Consider the following 23,635-nt stretch of genomic DNA (forward strand, 5'->3'; position numbering starts at 1 on the left):
CTCGGAACCTTGCTTTCCTCATCTGTAAACAGGGGTTATAAGACCCACCCGAAAGGGTTTGTGAGGATATGTGAGCAGACTGGCGTGTGGCAAGACTCAGTAAATGGTATCTGGATTCATCTACCCCTGGTTGTTAGAGATGAGGCTCCTACCTTCACATAAGTAGTTTCTGATGACCTCCCCCAGCAACGCGCACCCCGAGAAAAACAGTCACAAGGAAGGGGTGGGTGGCGAGGAGAGGATTTACTGAGACAGGGGAGGACGCTAAGGGGCTGAGAGGTGGGGAGGCAGCCCAGCAGGGCCTCTGTGGTACTGGTGATGCCAGGAAGCTCTACTAGGACACACAGCATCCCCTTGTCCCACCGACTGGCTACGCGCCCTGCGTCTCACCTGTTCCCCAACCTCTTGGGCCCGGGCTGGGCTCCTCTTTCCTGGGAAACACATACAGTCAGCATAGAAAACGCAGTCTGGATTTCAGCTCGGCTTATACTGGACTGGCTAAATTATTCAGCCCCAGGGCAATGAAATGTTCTCTCTCTCTCTCTCTCTCTCTCTCACAATAAACCCCACATACCTTCTGTGTGCACCACACTCCCGGCTTCCCAATCACCATCAAATAAAAGCTATTGATGGAAAACTCAGAGATGCCCCATTACTTTTCTCTACTCTAATAAAGGTCTCAAAGTCCCTTCCTAATCTGTGAGGCAGCACAAAACCAATTTATGGAGATTTTAGATGTGCTCACTGTTCTAGCCAAAAAGACAAGTATTGTTATTGTTGTGTGGGTGTGTTTGCCATCCCGATCAATATTTGCTCCGACCCAAGGCAGATGTGTCATTCTGCAATGTATCACTAGGCACAGGACTGACGAATCATGCCGCTTGGTTTTTATTCTATTGGCCCCTTAGAGAAGACACACAAAATACATTTTCTTGAGCTCTTACAACATAGCTCTACTTATTTTATTAATTGTTGGAGTTTTCTAACTATTATTTAAAAGTAAAGCAAAATGATTATCTTTCAAAAAGCCAGCCACCCAGAAGTGTTGGTGTGGGTGGATGCTTATGGAATCATGGTCCCGTACAGAACTGCTCCTTTGTATATATTACCTGCCCTGTCACGTGGCAACAGCTGGATGAGCCAAGGGTGGAAATGTCTGTCCCGAAAAGGACAATCAGATTCCCTCTCCCTGGAATATAAAAGCTTGAATGAAAGGTGACCGGAGCTGAGATATCTTGTACCTGTACCTTTGAAAGAAGGTGCTTCTCTACCTGGGACCGCTTAGTTCTGGTGGTAACACCCAACTTTCAATTCTCCCATTGATGCTGGGAACTATTCCAGTATCCTTCAGTGAAATCCCATTTTTGCTTGACTGAGACACTCAGTCTCTGCTGCTTGCTACTAAAGGCACTTCAACTGACTCAAGTGTAGTGAGTACAGATTTTATAATCCCACACAGAGGTACCAAAATGTCATCTTCTGTATCACCCTCTATGTGATCTTAACTTTTAACTTGAGCCTCCACACACACCCCTGAATACTTACACAGCATACTTCCCCCCAATGCTCTATGAGACATATAGGGAAATGAGTATGGTAAAAGTGTGCCTCCCACACAGCAACACCGTCTTAGGAGTAACACTATTGCCAGCTTAGTATGTAGCCTTCCAGACATACAGCTGGGTATGTCGTTTGTTAATATTTAGTGAGTGCCTACTATCTGCCAGAAACTGTAATGGAACTTTTCATGTACTCTATTTTACCTAATCCCATGTCTCATTTAATTCTCACAAAACTCCTGTGAAGCAAAAATAATATCCCATTTTACAAACGTGAAAACCAAAGCAGGAATTCTGTGAGTCCCTCCTCTCACTGATCCTATACAGCCATGCGGATCTGTCATCGTCCTTAACTAAATGACCCTCTTAATGGGGTAAGATGACAAGGTCAAGCACCTTGCTTTGGCCTGTTGGCTTGTTTTTGTCCTGTATGAGCAAGGCTATCACGTGTGGGAGCAGAGAAGCAACAGAAAGCTTTTTGTTTCTTACCATTTCCTCTTTGCCATCTCAGAGTTGTTTTATGATCTTCCCCTGCCCCCCAAAAAAGTCACTTAGAAAATGATCTAATGATCAGTGATTGCCCTCTCTTTCTCTCTCTGACTCCCTTTGATTAAACCCTCTGTTTGTTAACCAACAGAAACAGGCAAGCACAGAAAAAGATTTCAAAATAACCTCTTTTCCCCCAACCCTTCTGATTTTTCTTTCCCTCCTCCTTCTGTCCTAGATGCTAACAAGAGAAATAGAAAGAACCATTCCATGGGGGAAAAGCTTTTAAATATTCCAGCTTTTTAGGAATGTTCCCTGGGTTCCTTTTTCTGTCCTTCCTACTAGAATTTTAGTGGACCTTGTAACAGACATGTAACATGCGCATGTAACCATGTGGAAAACGGGAGGCAATGACACAACCTGCAGACAGGAACAGAACTGAACCATGAAGGAATGTCATGGAAGAGCTCTGAGGTGGAAGTCAGGTCAAGTGTGTTCAAGTTCCAGGTCTGCCAGGAACTAGCTGACCTTGGGCTCCTCACACAACCCTCTGAAGCTCAACTTTCTCCTTCCTCAAATAGGAACAGTTGCTAACACCTGCCCCCCTCTCCCTCCCTAGCAGGTTATTGTGAGAAATCCAGCCAGACTGCCATGGGAAAGTGCAGCAGAACCTCAAGGAGCCATCTAAATATATCACCATCATTATTCCTCAGCTCTTCTCCTGCTATTCCTCAGGCTCACAGTGCCCCTAAAATGCTGCCGTTCTTTAAATTCAGGCAGGCAAGACAAGGCCTCTGAGGTTTCTTTCTTCCTTATTTCCTCGGAAGAAATGAAAAGGAACCATAGATATTCAGGAGTGAGTCTCAGTGCGTGGTATGTAACAAACACACCCTGCCGGGCAGAGGCACCTTCCCTGCTTCCCTGTGGCAATCTCAGAGTTGGCTCCTGGGAGGGGTGAGACATTAGGGTGGGCGTTCTTGCACTGCCATCCTTACTCAGGCTAATCTGATCCTGAAACAGTGACCTTGTGGTCCCCAGGACTACTGGCTCAGCCCACTTCTTTTCCAACAACTCTTATCCCACCTGAGAAGAAATGAACCACGTGGAGCTTTCTGTGCTGCAAGGTATCTCCTAGGAGATGGGCTCAATCACGCGGCAGAGGAGAGGACAGATGGAAGGCAGCACCTGTTCCAAACGTGCTTGGAGTAAGACAAGGTGCCAGTGCCAAGGAAGAGACGACTCCCTTGGAAGAAGTCCCTTTGCTCACTTACCAGAGTGTTTCTCGGCCCCAGGAGGCCGTTTCCTATTGCAGTTAACATAACCTCAGTCTTTTGGCAGACCAAAATTGGAATTCCCCTTCTGTCACTTAGCAGCAGTCTCCTGGGCCTACTCACACTTCTCACGATGCTCTAGTTTTCCCATCATTGAAATGGGGGAATAACACCTCCGGGGACAGGAGGAGAATGGTCTGAAAGATTAAGGGCATGGAAAGCAGTCTTGCACGTTGCACCTTGCATGTAGACAGTACCCTGGAAAGGCAAAATTGTGTGCACCATAATTCCTCTCCCAGGCTGAGCACAACAGAAATCTTGATGGTCTGCTGACCTGAGGTAGAATCTGAGATCCTGAGGAGGCCGCAATGGAAGCAGCCCTGCGGTATGTAAAGTAAGCGGGAATTTTGCCCGTCTCCCCACAAAGGGTTGAGAGGAGGGAAGGGATAGGTAGATGACAAAAGAAGGCCTTGCACAGGGAGGCACGCCCCTTTGGGAGACCCTCTCCCGAATCTTCCAGTAGTTAGTCATTAAACTCGTCTCTTTGGCTGAAGTGGATCTGGTCAGGTTGGGAGTGATGAAGGCATTGAACGTCACACCCATATTAATGTGCTTTGGAGCCAAAGCAACAAGTATGGAAGCAGGAAGCGGATGCAGAGAGACAAGCTGGAGGAACAAAGCCCCGGGACTCTCAGAAATAGAGGGAAAGTCTCTGGACCCTCCCAGACCATGGGATAGGAATGTGGGTCAAGATTAACTGGATATCAGAAGAGTAGGAAAGGTCCTAACAACAGAGTTGCACCATTATTACGATCATTCTCATCGCCATCATCCTCCCCAGATGTATACATCAGGTGTACTGATTGTCTGCCTATGGAATGCAGAACACTGGTGTCAGGCAATGAAACCTGGGGTCCAGGAAGCTAGCACATTCTTAACCGGGGCTGCATTACTGAAGAACGTGTCACTGGTTTTCAGCCACCATCGATGAAACACGAAGCTACCTCCCCATTCACTGCTCCCCCCCAGCGAGTATGTCTGAGTTACCCTTTGCCTCTGCATTTTCTTCCAGCCCCTTTCGGTCCAACAGTGATGACTTTTCCCAGGTCTGGAAGGCCCTCGGTCTCCCACTTAACCTGCTTACTATTCTGAGGACACTTGTCTGCGCTGCAGTGAGCCCCCAGTTATAAATTACTTACCTGCTGGCCATCATTTTAATGTAAATGGATTTTAAAAAGCAGCAAAGGAATATATTTTCATTTGGAGTTAAAGCATCCATTTTTTATTTGAGTTGGAGTCTGGTCTAGAAGAGATGGCAGAAAAGAAATGGCTCCGAGGCTAATATAGCTAATGATTATGACGGAGATCCCATGAGCAGCCGATATTTCACTTGCAGCCACCTCTATCCTGGCTGTGCTGGGCCTGCAGTACTTTTTTTATTTTTTTCACAGCCACTTCCATTTAACACCCACCGCCTATGATGGAACCATTATGATAATATCTCTGCTCTCAGCAGCCATGATTGGTCTTGACACATTATCACCCTAAGCGCTTGGCCACATTGCACTAAGTCCTATTTATAATAACCCTTGGCAGGAGCTACCAAAATAAAACCTGGAACGTACTGATGGGCCACCTTTCATCGGAGGAAATCAGAAAGCTTTACAAGCTTAATTAAGCTTAACATCTATCTGACTGATGAGATGTGCGGGGCCTCAGGAAGCTGAAGAGCAGCATTGCTAATTGCAGACTGGAGAAGGCTCTGGGCAGTGATGAGCAAAGAAATCCACAAAGCCCGCGAGTCATCTCCTGGACTAGGAAATGTTTGTTGAGTGAATTTCTTCAGGGTGGGTTGAAACAATCATAGGTGAGTGATGAAGAGGCCATGGAGAGTCTCTGCTCCAGTGTTTCTCAAGCTAGGTGGGGGAACTGAGATTCGTTTCTTTTCTGAAAAGAGGATTAACTTAATCCAACATATTCAAGTGTTTTTAAGGATGAGGAAATTGAGCTGCTGAAAAATGTCATCTGCCCGTGGGCACATGGCTGCTGAGCTCACATGCTGCTCCCCCAGACCCTGACCTGCAAACCCTATTTGCCCTTCAACACTCAGCTTAATATCTGCTGCCTTGGTGAAGTCTTCCTGGATTTCCCTGGTAGTATTTGCTGCTGCCTCCTCTGTGCCCTCATGCAGTTTACATTTGCATAATAGCTAGATCAATCGATAGTATTTATTGGGCACTAAGTGCTTAATGTACATTTCACACTTATTGAGCACTAAGTGCTTAATTGTACATAATACAATAATGTTTTAAGGCAGGTGCAGTTATCATCTCCATTTTTCAGATGAGTTAACAGGCCCAGAGAGGTTCAGTGACTTTCCCAAGACGGCACAGCTAGTAGTGCAAGACTCAGCCTGGCTGCAAATCACATATCCAAAAACACTTCACCACACTGTCCCTTCAGTAGCACAGTTGTGATGGAATTGGTCTATTTACACTCTTGCCCCCCTCTCTGGCTTGTAAGCCCCTATGTGAGAGGTGTATCATTTAGGAATCTGATGGCTGCAAACAACAGACAACCAGCTCATAGTGGGTTAAAGCACAGGGGAAGTCAAGAGGGGCGGCCAGAATTGATTAATTCAGGAATTTGGCGACATCACCAAAGACCCAGGTTCCTTCCATCTTTCTGCCCTGCCACCCTCGATGTGTGCATTTAGCTCCCCTTGCAGTTAAGAGATAACTGCCCCAAGTCCAGGCCTCAAACTGGACCTGAACCATGGAGAAAAGATGCCATGTCTTCTGTGTCTTTCTGTCATAGCACAGACATCTTTTCCAGAACCCTCCTTGTGGACTTTCCTTCAGGTCTCACTGGCCAGAATGGTGCCACAGGCCTATGCCTAGGCCTACACCAGACATTGGGAAGGAGACTGAAAGCACGATGCCTGGTTTAGCCCAAACAGGATTCAGCCTCCCCTCCAGCACCAGGCACAGGGGAGGGAGACGGAGAGCTGCCAAGGAGAAGGAAGGGGAGGTGGAGGGTGAAGAGCAGACAGCCAAGGCTCCCTGATACAGTCGTTAGGACGAGAGAAAATCTGATGCCCCATCACTTCTCGTCCAGTTCTTTGGCCTTTAGCACGTAAACAACAAATGTTGGTTGAACTAAATGATAGTAGACAAAGAAATTAATTTCCCCAAATGCCCAATCCAGAATTTTTACCAACATCCGCTGTAACTAGGGTGTGATGGCGTGTGACTTATATGTGTCCACGACTGCTCTAAAATTTACTAAATTAATTCACCAATGCTCTAACGTTTAGATTCTAGTCTCTCACATATTCTAGTCTCTAGGCTATGGGAACCTTTTTCAAAAGCAGGTCAAAAAGAGAGCTTCGTGGAAGAGACAATCACAGAAATGTTAGTCTCACCATAAGTAAGGGTTCGTGTCAACCTTGACATTCTTTCCAGAAACACAGTGTGTTCTTAAAAGTAAGACTCATTCAGGGAGACAAGGTAATTACAAAGACTATTACATTTCCTGACCTCCTTCTAGCTACCCAGTAGGATTTACCTGGAACCAGATGTGTCTATACCTGCCTCTGATACCCAGGTATGTGAGGATGAAGTCATTTAAACAATTCGGAGGAGAACCAGATCATGATTAGATAGAGAAACACCAAGAAAAGGAAAACGATCTCCAAGCATAAAAATAATGTACCCTAAGGGGGAGAAAGACTGGAGAAGAGGGAGACACAAATAATGAAACAGTGGCCCAGAGAGGTTAGAAAGCTGCCCCAGGTCACACAGCTAGTAATGGCTGAAGCAGGAGTCCTACCCAGTTTCAAGGAATATTGTAGTCCTGTGTCCAATGTGGTCTTTCTCTTCCTTCCTTTTTGTAAAAGCATCTAGAAAGGTGCATTTGGAGGCCTCTAGCATTCGGAGGGCTTATAACTCAGAAGACCCAGAAAAGGTCAGGATTGAAGGAGGCAGAATAGTGAGAGGAAGCCAGCTTCTGGAGGCTAGCTGGAGGCTCTGAGCTTTCCACAGAGCTGCACTGGGGGCCTTGGTCAGGTCCAGCTGGCCCAGCTCTGTGGGGAAGTAAAAGAGCAAAGTTTTCAGGGAAGACATCCATCTGGGACAAAAAAAAAAGGTACACTGGGAAGGAACACCACTATTAGGTGAGTCTCACCCAAATGGGCTTGGTGGAAGACAGCAACAGGAAAAGGAGGAGACCCCCAACTGGGCAAGAAAACAGTGCAACAGGAATGAAAGGAAGTAACAAAACAATAATAGTAGTGAACTCTTAGACAATCTTTTAAGTACTTGTTAGGGACTAATTTAAGTACTTGTTAGGGGCTAATCATCGCAATCAGCTTATAAGGTTTGTTCTATTACTTAATTACTATTAATCATCAGATGTTATAGAATTGTTAGAATTAGTATTAGTAATACCAATATTGTTACTGCATTTTACAGATGAGTACACGGAAGCACAGACAGGTCAGCAATTTACTCAAGGTCACACAGCTTGTAAGTTTTAAACCCAGACTACCTGGCTTAAGGGTTCTTGCTCTTAACCATTTCACGTAGTAGCAACCCCTGAGAACATTTTGAAGCAAAATTTAATTGAGTGGAGTCTACTTTGATTTAATGCAATAAATTTTATATCTGACATTTCCCCAGCAGTTTACAATTTACAAAGGGTTTTCCCTCCATAGTTCTGGAATCTCAGTCCTGCCATTTCCTTGCTGTATGACTTCAGGTCAGTTACTGGCTAAGCTTCAGTTTTCCTATCTGTAAAGTGGGGACAATCATACCTGTCACGAGGGTTAAAGGAACAACGCACGCACGTGTGGTGTTTAGTCCTGGGCCAAGCCCATCATAAGCACTCAGTAAGTGTTTGCTGCTAATGTTGTTGTGGTGATTATTAATATCTCACCAGAATTTTATAACAACAGCATGAAGTAGGTAAGATTTACTAGCCTCATTTCTCAGATGCGGAAACCGACACTCATCGGAGGGAAATAACTAGCCAGAAAGGAAACAGCCAGAAAGTAGAAATGCCAGACTTGGAAAATGTTCCCACTCAGAGCCTGCTTGCTGCCCTGCTCCCAACTCTCAACTCCACCTCCTCTTTCTTTCCCAGGAGGCACTGTTATATGAACCAGATCATTTTTCAGACGGGACTGTGGAAAAGTTTGAAGCAGTTGGAAGTCGAGGCTCAGCGAGATGCTCCGAGGAATTACAGTAAGAAAGTTTCCAAGGTAAAAATAGGTACTAGTGTAATGATGCACGAGCAGCACCTTCCCTCATCACCAAGCAGCTGCCAGAGGGGCAGATGGCACCAAGGTTACACACTGTGATGAGCTGTGCTAACCCCACAAGCCACAGTGGCTCGACTATGTGTCTGTGGTGGGATGTCCCAGTTCAGGAAGTAAAGGAGAACAGGAGTGTTTTCATCTTACAAGTAAACAAAGGAGTGTTTTTAAAAACTGTAAAATAATCTACTACCATTCTAAAACTGCATTCCATTTTGAGTTTGTTTTTGTGTGTGTGTTTTTTTGGTTTTGGTTTGGTTTGGTTCCTTAGGTTTCCTGTAATTCTGCATTTCAATGAACTTGTTCAAGTTTCTATTAGTACATCCTGTTCTGATACATGGTGCATTTAGTCCTATGGCTACAGGCAAAGGGCTACGATTAAGTCAGTCTGTCTGCTGAGGTGTAAAATCTTAGCTGACTTCTTTAAGATTCGGTTTCTTTGTCATGACCAGTGATATGACTGGAAGATTCTGGGAGTTGGGGTATCTGGGTTTGAGGCCAGCCCTCCCAGACTGAATATCATGTGCTTCTGCCTACGTTAAGCGGAGGCTTCACCAATATTTTCTTCTTTTAAAATGAATGAATGTTCTTATTCTGTAACCTGTTGTAGTAAGGTTTTTTTAAAAAAAAAGACTTGATATATGCTACTTGCAGAGCTTCAACTCTTAACATTCCAAAGATTTATTCAGCAAATTGTTCATGAACACCCACTAAGTGCCAGGCAGTGTACCAGGCAGCCATAAAACAATAGACAAGACAGACTCCTTATGATGACGCACACAATGAACAATCTCTTGTGGTTATGTCTAGCTTTTGTTAATAGCTTAAAAGACAGAGACACCGACCACTCTGAATTTCCCCATAGCACCTAGGACATGGTGTGGACCATGGTAGCCACGTCATAGGCTCAGAATTTAACCTAAACAGTTAATTGTGCCATTAAAAAGGTATACAGTTCTCCAGTTAGATGATATTCTACTTATGCCCACAAGGTGGAGATCTTGCTTACAGTTTACCCAAGCTGAAAGCAACGCATTAAAAAAAAAAAAATTCTCAGAAGTTAAACCCAAAGATAAAAAATGTAATTCAATTTATTGAGCACCTATTTAGTATAATATACCATGTTGAGTTTTAAGAGAAATAGAAAGTTGATAAGACATAGTTCCTGCCCTCTGGGGAAAGTTGGGAGTAAGGAGCTTGCACAGAGCAGGAAGAGAGAAGACAGTACCTTTCAATGAGTTAATATGTTTTGATGTGCCCATATGGGAGCCATAGTAATCTCATCAGATAAGAGCTATAAAAAGGCATGATCCAGCCACCAAGCGGTACAGAACAGATGCAACCAAGATCCCACGCTTCAACCAATATGGAAACACTTGAGGCTTTACTGGGTCAGTGCTGGAAGGCCCTCAATGTGTTCTGATGCCTCGTTCAGCCACAAACATTAGGATATCTGCCTTATAACTCTAGAACATTCATTCTTTGGTGAATAAAATATATTCGATGCCAGCTGATGAGCTACTAAAGTTGAAACCCTCATATGCAGCTGGTGGGGGATAAAAAGAGAGAAAAGAAACAAATGTAAGGAAACAGATTTCAAACTCCTCCGTTCAGGAGGTGGATTCCACCCCGGCCCGCAATCATGTGTCTTCCCTGGGAATTTTGGTTTGGATTGGGACATACTCTAGTACAAAGAGGGAAGGTGGAGGGCCGGATTCTTATCCAAGAGCTTTCCTGGTGGATTGAACCGGAAGGTGGCTGGAAGATAATGGTAGTCTGTTGTTTTGCTGTTTGTTTGTTTTTACTTCTCCACCCCTTCCGGCAACCATTTCTTTATCCCTTAAACTATTACAGCAGTAAGTCAAATACAGTATGGGGATTTTTCTTCATTTGTTGAATTGAAAATCACATTTGGCACATATAAAGTGACTGGTTAAATGACAGTGAGTTTTAAAAAATGAGAATGCTGGCAACTTGATAAAAATATTGAACTTTCTTGATGGAAGGAAAATCAAGTGGCATGCTGCCAGGAGACCCAAGTTTGACTTTTAGTTTCTCCACGAAATAACTGTGGGATTTTGAGCAAACGTCATCCCTTTCCCTTGCCTCGGGGTCCTCGTGAGCTAAATAGTAACATTTCTTTAGGGAAATCATCCCTGACACCCCTCTCCCCTGCACTAGGTTGGATCCTGGGTTATAAGGATCTCATAGCAACCTGAACGTCCCCCTAAAACATAAGCTCCACCAGCACCGGGAATGGCATCTGTGGATTTTACTGTTCTGAGACCAGAACCGAGGACAGACACTTTGTTGAATGGATGAACGAATAAATGGGAGCTGGCCTGGGTGTTCTCCTTGCAAGGCGAGGTTTAATTCCCCGTGAGTCCCTTGGGAAAGGTGGAGCGACCAACTTCAAAGTGCACAAGCGTCAGTGACCTGTGATAGGAGCGCTCTCCGGAAAGGGGGTGCCGGTTCAAAGTTGTTTGCCACAGATGGTTCCTCTACCAGACAGGAGTCACATCCTCCGTGGCTCGGAGAGATTCCTAGGGATTTACACGAGGCGAGGTGAATCACACCGTCGGAAACGGAGAAGGCAAAGAGACCCGCCCTAATCCTCGCCAGGCGGCGCCCAGAACACCATCGGGTTTAGTACAAGAAGTTTGCAGGAGGCCAGGCGCTGCCCTGGCCTAGGGACCCGGCGACCACTCCCAACCCCGCGTCCGCCAGGGGCGCGTCCCTCCCACCCCGCCCAGTTCCACCTCAGTACCGCCCCCTCCGACGACCCGGCGCGGGTGCCCCCAGCCGGGCTTCCTTCCGGCCCCTAAGTCCGGGACCGAGTGTGGGGCCGCCTCTCCCGCTTGGAAGGAGCCATCGCCGCTTTAAGGGGAAGAGGAAGAGCAGGGGGAGGAGTGGGGGGCGGGGAGCAGCGGCGGAGGAGGGGGAGGGGGATCCCCCTCGCTCCCACGTGGTCCGGACGCCTGTGAATCGCGCCCGCCGGAGGGTCTCACAGCGAAATACAAAAGCAGCTGGGAAGCGGCGGCAAGGCGAGTTCCCAGCGCCGGGCGGAGCCCCGCAGCGCCCCGCGGCCGCGATGGGGCTGAGGCGCCCGGAGCCCGGGAGCCAACAAGCTGCCGGGCCCGCCTCGTCCCCGGGACCCGGGCGCCCGGGCTCGGCTTGAAGCGGCGGCAGCACCGGCGCGGCCGGGGAAGCATGGGCAGGAGGATGAGGGTCGCCGCCGCCAGCGCCGGGCTCTGGCTGCTGTCTCTGGGCTCGCTGCTGGCGTTGTGGGGCGGGCTCCTGCCGCCGCGGACCGAGCTGCTCGCCTCCCGGCCGCCCGAAGACCGACTCCCGCGGCGCCCGGCCCGGGGCGGCAGTCCGAAGCCCGCGCCTCGCTTCCCTCAGCCCCCGCTCCTGGCGCGGGACGCCCGCGGCGGCTCCCTGAAAACTTTCCGGGCGCTGCTCACCTTGGCTGCCGGCGCAGACAGCCCTCCCCGGCAGTCCCCGGGCGAGCGCAGGCGGCACGTGCCAGCCGGTCGGCCCTGGCTGGACGAGAGCGCCGCGGTGCACGGGGGCGTCTTCTGGAGCCGCGGCTTGGAAGAGCAGGTGCCCCGGGGCTTCTCTGAGGCCGAGGCGGCGGCGTGGCTGGAGACGGCGCGCGGCGCCCAGGTGGTGACCCTAGAGCGCGGGGGTTGCGGTCGCAGCTCCAACCGGCTGGCGCGCTTTGCCGACGGCACCCGAGCCTGCGTGCGCTACGGCATCAACCCGGAGCAGATACAGGGCGAGGCCTTGTCCTACTACCTGGCGCGTCTGCTGGGCCTCCAGCGCCACGTGCCGCCGTTGGCATTGGCCCGGGTGGAAGCTCGGGGCGCGCAGTGGGCGCAGGTGCAGGAGGAGCTTCGTTCGGCGCACTGGACGGAGGGCAGCGTGGTAAGCCTGACGCGCTGGCTGCCCAACCTCACGGACGTGGTGGTGCCCGCGCCCTGGCGCTCGGAGGACGGCCATCTGCGGCCCCTACGCGCAGCCGGGGGCGAGCTGGCCAACCGCAGCCAGGCGGAGCTGGTGGACCTGGTGCAATGGACCGACTTGATCCTCTTCGACTACCTAACGGCCAACTTCGACCGGCTTGTCAGCAATCTCTTCAGCCTGCAGTGGGACCCGCGCGTCATGCAGCGTGCCACGAGCAACCTGCACCGTGGCCCCGGCGGGGCGCTGGTCTTTCTGGACAACGAGGCGGGCTTGGTGCACGGCTACCGGGTGGCGGGCATGTGGGACAAGTATAATGAGCCACTGCTGCAGTCAGTGTGCGTGTTCCGAGAGCGGACAGCGCGGCGCGTCCTGGAGCTGCACCGCGGCCAGGACGCCGCCGCCCGGCTGCTGCGCCTCTACCAGCACCACGAACCTCGCTTCCCTGAGCTGGCAGCGTTCGCCGACCCCCACGCTCAGCTACTGCAGCGCCGCCTCGACTTCCTCGCCAAGCACATTTTGCACTGTAAAGCCAAGTACGGCCACCGAGCGGAGACTTAGCATCACCCGCAGGAAGAGAGAGAGAGACCCCTGGCTGGGGAATGGAGGATGGGGGAAGTGCTGTCGCCTCTGCCACCGCCTGGGACCTGCCGGCCAACGCCCAGCTAAGGGCCTGAGCGCGAAGGCGGCTAAAACCTTAAGGTTCACCCACCTGCCCCTTTCTCTCAGCCCCATGCTGTTTCCTTTCAAAGTTCTGGAAGGAGAACTCACCGAGCGGAGAAGTGTAACATCCCCTCCACCCAGCCTATAAAAGGATTCTTCCCTGTGCCAGCAGGGAGTTTGGATCCGAAGAAACTGGCTGCCAGAGTTTGGCCCCCCGGTGGCCGTCTCTGTGGGAGATGTATCTCATTCCTTGCCTTTCCCCTTCCCCCTAGTTCCTTTCCCAAAAAGGAAAACTTCTATTTGAGCTGTGAGCTTAATTCTGCAGTTCCTACCAAACGCAGCGCTGTGGCCCAGAGCAGAGCTGTGACATTGCCTGGTGGAGCCCCCTTCCTGTGTTCTCCCTTTGTTCCAGCTGGTGATGGTGAGATCACTGTAAAGAGCTGGGGAACGGATCCGGATAGGACAAAGCGCGCAGGACCTTCAGAACCTGGAGAGTCCTGCAGACCCTGACTGCATCTGACTTGTTCTTTACCGCTTGTCATTTTGGCCTGAAGGCTACAAATGCGGGACTGGCTGTGTGCACAAATAATGAATTTTTCTTCCTCTCCCAACCGACCAAAATTTTGACAATGACGATGTTCAAGAAGAAAAAAAAAAATCAGTTTCATGCACTTTACTTTGTTTTTATTTTAATTTTGTATTAAGAAAAACTTTTTTATTTGACAAAATTTGCCTAGTATGTATATATGTGCATAAAGTGCGGTGTAAATATACTAAACAAACTTATATTTCAATAAAAGGGAATTTAAAATTTAGAATTTAATTCCTGTGGTTTTAACTGGTTGAGGTATCTGATGCCCTCCCTGGTTTTAGAACAAGCTTTAGGGTTTCTCCCTGGGGATGTGCTTTTAAAACAAAGGATGCGAACACATCCCAGCTGTGACTACAGAATTTAGAGAATTGAACGTAGATAAGAGCAGATTCCCTTTCTGCTCACTTAAATGAACCGCAGGGCTGGAAAGTTCAGAGTTCAACATAGAAAATGCAGGAAGGTGGAGAGAGTAAGAAAGTATTCTATTTCCTGGCAAATAAAACTTTGATATTTCACTGTAATATATTCTTATATTATTCATGTGGCAACTATGATAGAACCAGATGTGCAGACTAAAATACGACAAATGCTTCCTTTTTAAACTAAGCTACAGTGGTCACATGTTACACATTATTTTCAGCATTGTAATTACTATACATCACAATGTGTACAGATAATAAGCTGAACACATTGCAAACAGGTAGAGAAAGTCATAAAGTAATTCTCTTTAATCTCCTGGCATAAGTTCCATTGCATCCAGGAGATCATAATCTCCAACATCTGTACTCATCCAGCTCTCTTAAGAGATTGTACTGTTTTTGTTTCCCAGGTACTAACTGCATGGTCCCCTCAGAGCAGCCATTGTGAGACTGTGAAAGTGTGCAGTACTTTGTATATGACATTTGGACCCTTAACTTCTTGGGGACTTCAAATTTAGAAAATATTTTTGGATTGTCTTAAACTGCTTTTTGACCCATGGAGGAGGGGAAAGAGGGTTGGATTTTGTTTGCTTTACAACCCACTGGTGTTTTATCTTGCCATTTTGTTTGAAATCTGAGCCTAAGTGATCTTGCCTATTCTCTATATTTCATGACCTTTAACTCAAAGCAACTTTTGTTTAACTTTTTTTTTAATTTGACTTGCATTTGTAAACCTAGAGTTTTTTAGATTTATGAAGACATTAAGTCTGTGGGTTCCTGTCTCACTCTGCATTACAACACAGCTTGTAATTTAACTCTTTAGTGTCATCCTTGCTTTCAGTGGCTTATGCTAAGCCAAATCTTATCCCAACTAAAAAAAAAAAGGACTCAATAAACTTTGTGGTGTCAGCCAAATTTTTCGTAACACAGCCACAGTGGACTGATGATGACGAATATATCTTTTTTCAAGACATTGTTAAGTGTGAGACCACCTTTCAAAAAGAAACATTTTCCATGTCTGATAATCGATTAATAGGTATATGAGATTTGCTGCCCAAGTCAACAGAGGCAGCTTCAAGGATAACTATTTAGCAACCTGTAGTTTTACCTGACATGTTCATCGGGGAAAACAATGAGCAGAGATAAGTCAGGAGTTTCACAGATTGTGCAGGAAATAACACCTTGACTCTCATATAATTCCTGCACTAGTAAGTTCTGGGCCCGCAGCATTCTCTACATTCCTCCTAAACTTCAGTTCCAAGCCCAGACTTGACCATGAGCAAGCAGCTAAGGATAATTTAAATGGCTCTTGTCAGATTCTTTAGTGAACCATATCTGCCTGTTCGAGAAATAAGTTTAATTACATGGTGGAGTTGTTAAGGGAACCAAGACTTAATTACAGAGAACAGGTTTGAACTGTTGCTTATTCTTCGTGGATAATCGGTAGGCTGTGGCATGGAAAGATCAATTAAAAGTTTTGCCATGGTCAGTGAATGCCGCTAGGGCCAAATCATTTTTCAGATGAAAAAAAAAACTCAGGCTGCAGCATGATGTGGAAAGTGTAATGGGTTCTGCAGACAGACTATATTCTGAATTCTGTCCCTCACCTATTTACTTTCAGCAAGTCATTTAACTTACTTCCCTCCTGTATGAAATGGAGATTCGATCAGAGTATTGTGGGATTTAAATGTTAACATAGAAAACATAAGGGCACATCATAAGTACTTGGAAAAAAACTCACTTCCTATTCACCTTTAAAAAAAAACAAAACTCTTGCCCTTCTTACATTTCAGTAAACTTCTATTAATTTTCATCCTCAAAGCCAAATATAGCTTCCAAAGTCACTTGCAGTTTTTGAAGTGTGGTAATAAACTAATTCAACAAATTATTAAGGGTCCTCTTCCAGCACTATGCAAAGCACTAGCTCACAAGGCCAAGGGCACAGGTTTCATCTCTACGTGGGCCTGAGTGTGTGGTTTCAGGATCAAGCAGATCTCGTGCACCCAGGCAGCTATGCTACAAATATACGAGGGCGATTTTTTAAAAAGTAGATGGCTCTTTGCAAATTCATCACCAGTTCTGGAAAGCATCAAGAAGTGATGAATCTTTGCAAGAACAATCCTCCCAATTCTTTCTGCCAAGAGAAAGTAGGCAGTTGACCTTTTCTCCCTGGATTTGACTGTTGATTAATTCACATTGTCGATGACATAGTTCTAAACTCTATTAAGAGTACTCACCCTCCTGAATCAGGAAGAAAAACAAATTATTCTAACACCTTTCAACACTTCTCAACCTTCTGCCTGCGACTGCAGCTAGCAGAGTCCTCTAAGGCCTAGAGGTTATTATGAGGATTAAATGAGTAAACATTTGTGATATGCTCAGAACAGTGCTTGGCACATAGTAAATGCAATATGTGTTTGTTTATTGGTCGGGTAGATAATTTTCTCCTCAAAGTCAAAACCAGAGGCACTTTGAGCCCCAAGCAGTATTCCCTTCCATAATCCTGTGATAACGCAGGCATAGAACACTTTCTACATGCTTCTATCTTGGCTGAAGAAAACCAGCCAGAGTGCAAGAGTCTGGCAGAAATTACCTAAAGCCCACCATTGCCAGCCGGCTGTCTCCTTTCTGAGAATGCCCTCTATATGAGCCGTCACATGCACCCCCCTCTTTTTCACAGGAAGGCTGTGATTCTATTTCTCATGTGGCTCATCAGCTCCATGGAGCAGTGAGCTGTGGAATTTTGCATCTTCTGAGCTACCCAATAATCATGGATGATCCAAGCCTGGGCACTGATTATTTGTCTCCCCAAACACCTGCCCCAGCCCACAGAACTACTGATCCCATGTGGTGTAAGGTTGCGGGAGTACGAAAGGAGAAAGGGGTATTCAGTTGACTCAGAAGCATAGGAACTGCTCCAGAAGGGAATTGAGTGTCAGCTGCCAAGGTGGTATGGAAACCACAGTGCAGAGTTGACACCCACATGCAAGCATACTTTGATCATTAGCGTCAAATGGACAGGATATTAGGAATCAAGAGACCTGGGCTACTTCTGACTCAGGTGTGACTTGGGAAAGTCATTTTTACTCTCTGGCTCCAGGTGTCTTACCTGGAATAGAAGGTGTTTGATTCAATTGGTAATTTTCCAAGGTTTTTGACCAGAACTCACAGTAAAGTCACAGACTTCACATTGTGACCCAAAATGCTGGTACACAGACACATACACATTCATACAACTGAAACAAACGTTTCACAAAACAGCACATGCCACACACTTGTAATGCTCAATTCAATTTTATTCTATTCCTCTTCTTCTTCCAAACGCTAGCTGTGACACTCGCAGTTGATTTAATAATTCATCAGTATGACAAAGTCCACACTGTGCAAAACCCTGGATTAGATGATCAGTAAGCTCCTTATATCCTAGATCTAAGATTCTAGGGAAATTCCACCTATAATCGATTTACCACCTATGACAGTTTTTTCCAGAGAGGAAATACAGATTTCAATTTCATGTACTCTTTCAAAACAAAAGACTGAAGCAGTTTTTCTTCAAAATGTAATTGGGAGACCTGCTCGAAATCTTTTATAGGGCCTTTTTATAAACACCTTTAAAATCCCCTAAATGTGAGATACAACTTTTAATCTGTTCCCACCATGCGTGAGCAAATAGTGTTGTTGTGGGGCTTTGGAGGGCAAAAAATTCTTTGCATCTCCGCCTCAACATGGCCCAAGGACAACTCAAGAGGACAGTTCCTTTGCTGTGTAGTCATAAAGATCAAATGTAGCAGTCATAATTTTTTAATGTGATTGTTTTACCAATTTCTCTTTCTATGTCCTGCTGTGGGGGAAACTGCATTAATAAACTATGTCTCAATGCTGCCTAGCTGGAATTTTTTACTCTGCTGGACTCCACCAAATATAGCTAAAGGAATGCTCATTTTATTTATCTTTTCAACTTTCTTTTCCATTTTGGATATATCTTCTAGACACTTCTGAAATTTTTCTCTTAATGGCACCTTAATTTTTTTTAAGAGAATAAAGAACTAATTTGTTCCTCGAGTAACAACAGCAAAAAAGAACTTTTTTTCCTCCTTTCTTTAGCACCATATGGTATCTTTCAGAGTTTTAACAGTTATTTTACACCCTATCCAGAAAAAATAAGTAGTTTATGTATGGAACTGGCATTTTCCAGATCAGCAGATTTTACTTTGCTGAGAAATTGTGGGCTCATAGAGAAGTGTCACTTTTAATTTGACGGCCTGTTTATACCTTCCCCTCAATGATCTTTTTTTAATCCTCATCAAAGTCTTTGTCCTTATCCTATGAATGGTCTGGAGAAGCAAGATGAGTGGGGAATGACCGCAGCACGATCTTTTTCTCTTTTTCTAGTTGTGATGAAATATGCATACCATAAAACTTGCCATTTTAACCATTTTTCAGTGTACAATTCAGTCATATTGTACTATTAACATTGTGCAACCATGACACCACTTCTAAAACTTTTCATCACCCCCAAACAAAAACTGTCATCATTAAGCAATAACTCCCCATTCCTCCCTTCCCCCAGGCTCTGGTAACTTCTCGTCTACTTTCTGTCTCTATGAATTTGCCTAGTCTAGATATTTCATATAACTAGAATCATACAGTATTTTTCCTTGCATACCTGGCTTTTTTCACTTATATAGGCACGATCTTGGTCCTGAAGGCAACATGATGGAATGGAAGCAGTATCATTTGGGAACTGGCAAAACTGAATTTTGAGTCTGATGTCCACCATTTAATAGCCCTGGATTTTCAGACCAATTGATGAAATCCTTATTTTCCTCATCTGGAAAAGCAATGGGAAGACTAGATGTTCTCTAGAATTTCTTTCGACTTTAGAAACACATCATGCTTTTATGTACAGCAATCCTGCAAATGAATTTCACCCCTAACTTCCAGTTGCTTTTCTCTGCCTGAAGATTCCATGAAAAGTCCCAGGTCATGTGGTAGGCTCTGTGGATTTGATGATGAGAAAGATAGGTAAGATACCTGCCTTCATGGAGCTTAGGATCTAGTGGGGAAGATGGAAAATTTTAGGTTCACACCGTAGCAAAATTGAGCAGAAGGTACAGAGATTTCCCATGTACCCCAGTCCCCACACGTGTATAGCCTCCCCATTATCAATACCCCCACCAAAGTGGTTCACTTGTTACAATAGATTAACCCACATTGAGAAATCATCATCACCCAAAGTCCATGTTTATATGAAGATTCACTCTTGGTGTTGTATATTCTGTGGGTTTGAAAAATGTATAATGACACATATCCACCTATACAGTATCACACAGGGTAGTTTCACTGCCCTAAAAATCCTCTGTATTCCACCTATTCATTCCTCCCTCCCCCTTACCCCTGGCAACCACTGATCACTTTATTTTCTTCATAGTTCTGCGTTTTTCAGAGTGTTATATAATTGGAATCATACAGTATGTAGCCTTTGCAAACTGGCTTCTTTCACTTAGTAATATGCATTTACGGGTCTTCCATGTCTTTTCACGACTCGATAGCTCATTTCTTTTTAGTGCTGAATAATATTTCATCATCTGAATGTACTACAGCTTATTTACCCAGTCACCTACCGAAGGACATCTTGGTTGCTTCAAGTTTTGGGCAATTATAAAGCTGCTATAAACATTTGCGTGCAGGTTCTTGTGTGGACATAAATTTTCATTTCCCTTGGATAAATACCAAGGAGCACAATTGTTGAGTTGTAAGGTAAGAGTATGTTTAGTTTTGCAAGAAACTGCCATACTGTCTTCCGAAGTCATATTTGGTTCTTTTTCAAAACTTTCTAGTCATTTTTTAAATATTTTCTACTGTTTTCATGATGTATTCAGTCATTTAAAAGTGTACATCTGATTACTCTAGTATCTGAAGTTCTAGGGAGGTCTAATACTGCTCTTTGTGTACCTCCTGACTTTTACACATATAGGGTTACTGGATAAAATACAGGACACCCATTTAACTTTAAATTTTAGATAAATGATGCATGCTTTCTTAGTATAAGTATGTTGCATGTAATATTTGGGATGTTATATTATATATTATATTAAAAATTATTTGTTGTTTATCTGAAATTGAAAGTCACCTTGGTGTCTTGCTTTGTTTTGTTTTGTTTTGTTTTGTTTTGTTTTGTTTTGTTTTCCTAAATCTGGCAACTTGACTTACCAAAGCTTTGTATTTTGTAATTTTGGATTGCAAGCTCATGTTCACCCAGGTATCTGTGAGACTCCCATTTTCTTCCCAAGAAGTTTTCATTTCCTTGTGTCAGTTCCCCCAGGGTTAAAGTCAAGACTGGTTCACTTTTATACTAATTATTTTGCCAGGAAGTTGAGGTCCTAGCAGGTCGTGTAAATGTAAATACTAACCATATATGATGATAGGAGGAGTCTTTCCAGAGACTTTTGTTTTTCCCCAGAGTTCAGGATAAGACAAGCAATCTCCTCTCATATCTCCCTTTGCTGAAAGGGTATTTTCCTTTGAGTGGCCTACCCTCGAAGGGTCTTGCAGAGAACTAAATTTTCTCCCAAAATCACCTGATTACAAAGATCTCTCTCTCTCACACACACACACACACACACACACACACTCTCAGGGCAGCCCCAGTTTCGGTTCTCACCTATCATTCTGATTTTGATTCCCTCTTTGTTTGTGGACCCATGGGGATTTTTCTTACATTTTTCTGAGCTCAGCTATGCATTTAAAAAGATGTGTGTTGTAGTTTATAAAACATTTATAGGTGTTGTAGAGAGGGAAGGTTTTTAGGTTATTTGCCTTATTGCTGGAAGCAAAGTCCACCTGAGCTCTTTCTACACCCTGCTATCAAATCCTGCTTGCAATAAGCTGGGTCTTACTTGAGGGTTAGGTGCCCTATGTGGTTATTCAGAGAGATTTCCCCACAGTGGAGACATTTACTTTAACAGGATTTGACCTAAAATAATTCATGAAACAAGTGACCCAGGAGTCAAGAACAAATTCTGTTCTGTTTGCCACTAGCAAGTTTGAGATATAAGCCAGGAAAATGATTAAAGGAAAGAAGAAAGGAAAATATTGGGGAAAAGAGGAAAGGGGAATGAGGAGGGATTGTTAAAAAGAATCACATGTGGTCGCTTGGCCAAAGGGCAGCCTTTGCCTCTGGAATATTTAGCCCTCGGATTTACCTTTAATCAGCATCAGAGCCAGCAAAAGCGATGCCACATTGCAGAAGAAAGAGCTAGTGCCTCTGCAGGTTACATTCAGGATTAGAGGAAGGTCAAGTAACTTCAGGAAAAATTACTTTCCATCTGCAGTCAGCTTCCTGCCTCCTCCACAGCTCCCCACTATGCCAAGTCCAGCCATCACCACTGGATCTTTGGCCCCTTGACCCGGATGACCAGGCTTTTCTAACCTTGTGAAGAAAACAAAGGCTTTGCTACACACATGAACCTCAACGTTGCATTTCCAGGGACAGCACGTTTGGCTTCATCACTTAGTGAGCCCGTCTCTAGTGACCTATTAGCAACATCAAAAATGCTAATGAAGGAGGAGGTTCAGCATCTTTGACTTCTCAAGACATCAGGCTAATCAAAGAGGTCCAAAAAAGTTGCTGCGTGGCTCCCTTCTCCTCCAAATGTCTGTAGTTGAGACTCAGCCAAAGTCTCCCTATAACATTCCTGACCTAATTCCACATAAAGTGTGTTATCTTTTCTGATGCTGTGATCCTGGATGCATGACTCATACCACACACATTATTGTAATGCTTCTAGATTTAGCAACTCAGAAGTTGGTGCTCCATGGCACATTCCTGTTGGGTGATTTTCCCTGATGGGATTACTCACGGCCCAGGTATGTGCAGTCTATATCAATACAGTTATGTCGGTTATTAGACTATTGAAATACTTCCAGCTTGGTTGATAAATACCTACTGCCCTAAGTCCTTACAGTGCCTTTCCCACTTTCCCAAGCACCCCAGCCTTTCTCTTGACCAACGCGCTACACCTTTCCCTGACTCAACTACTAACAGGTTAGCCCCTGGGTTAGCAGGAAGCCTCTTAGACCAGTGCCCTAGCAGCAAGGCCAGAACTATGTTCTGCTTGCTTCTTCTATAATTTGAATAACATCCTTTGGGTATAGGTCTTCAAGTATCTGGGAAGCAGACACTGAGCATTCCACAAATATTTCCTGGCTGCTTACTTTGAGTCCGGCACTGTGTTAGGTGGTGGGGAGAGGCCAGTGCACTAGACTGACACAGTTCCTGACTTTTGAAAATGTAGAGTCTGGTAGAGGAGACAGACATTAAGCAAATCATTACTGTAATAGATGGGATGACAGGAAAATACATGCCCTTATGAAAGTGTTAATAGGGGAGGGATGTGGCATTTCAACAGAGACCAGAGTGATGAGTGGAAGTCAGCCAGCATAAAGGGGAAAAGAGGGAGTGGAGAACATTTCAATCAGAAGGAATTGCATGTGTGAGGTCCTGAGAGATGGAGCTTGCTGTTCAGTGATGAAAGAAGGCCAGTGTGGTCCCAGAAGGGGAATTGCAGGATTTGAGTCTGCAAAGGTTAGCAGGCACCTGCTAAGTTCCAGGCACAGAGAACAGTAGGTAGATAACACAGCCCCTGTCCCTTAGGGAGACACTATAGCATAGTGGCAAGGGGCTGTATCCTAGAATGAGACTTTCTGGGTTCCAACCCTGGTTCCTCTCCTTTTTGGCTCTGTGGCCTTGGGCAGTACTTATGCTCTCTGGTCCTCAGTTTCCTCATCTGAAAATATGGATAATAATAAGACCTACCTTTTATGAGTTAACACAAAAGCACTTAGAAAAATGCCTAGCACATATTAAGGAACCAGGAAATATTAGGAATTAACCATTAGGAAAAAATAAAGACATGAACATGTGAACAGATAAGTGGCTTCTTTCCTACCCATTTCTACCCAAAACAAAGGTGGTTATAAAGTAAAATATTCTGCATTTAATAATCCCACTTGAATAAATCCAATGTTGTCTGTGTTGTTGTCACATAATAAAATACCATGCTTCCCCAAAAATAAGACCTAGCGGGACAATAGCTTTAATGCATCTTTTGGAGCAAAATTAATATAAGGCCCGGTCTTATTTTACTATAATATAAAACCCAGTCTAATATAATATAATATAATATAACGTAACGTAACGTAACGTAACGTAACGTAACATAACATAACATAACACCAGGTCTTATATTAATTTTTGTGTCTTTTTAAAAGACGCATTAAAGCTTATTGTCCTGCTAGGTCTTATTTGCTGGAAAACGGGGTAGTTCATGAGGAACTTGCGTGTTGACCCCCTCGCATGACCTATT

General features: G+C 45.1%; 2 protein-coding genes across 3 annotated transcripts in view; one reads left to right on the forward strand and one right to left on the reverse strand.

Annotated features, from left to right (window-relative positions):
• PAMR1 (peptidase domain containing associated with muscle regeneration 1) overlaps positions 1-12,228 on the reverse strand; it is a 150,587-nt gene extending 138,359 nt beyond the window's left edge. Inside the window, exon 1 of one of the 2 annotated variants that reach the window (XM_074336210.1) lies at positions 12,095-12,228. The gene's annotated coding sequence lies outside the window, so the exon portion shown is untranslated. The remainder of the gene's footprint in view (positions 1-12,094) is intronic. The other variant, XM_019738561.2, reaches the window with a different exon arrangement.
• On the forward strand, positions 10,925-14,074 carry FJX1 (four-jointed box kinase 1). The gene has a single exon (XM_019738562.2). The coding sequence runs from the start codon at positions 11,841-11,843 to the stop codon at positions 13,152-13,154; it is 1,314 nt and encodes a 437-aa protein (XP_019594121.2). The 5' UTR covers positions 10,925-11,840; the 3' UTR covers positions 13,155-14,074.
• Positions 14,075-23,635: the final 9,561 nt, after the last annotated feature.

Source organism: Rhinolophus sinicus, linkage group LG06 (genome assembly GCF_036562045.2).
Source record: "Rhinolophus sinicus isolate RSC01 linkage group LG06, ASM3656204v1, whole genome shotgun sequence".
Taxonomy (NCBI): Eukaryota; Metazoa; Chordata; class Mammalia; order Chiroptera; family Rhinolophidae; genus Rhinolophus; species Rhinolophus sinicus.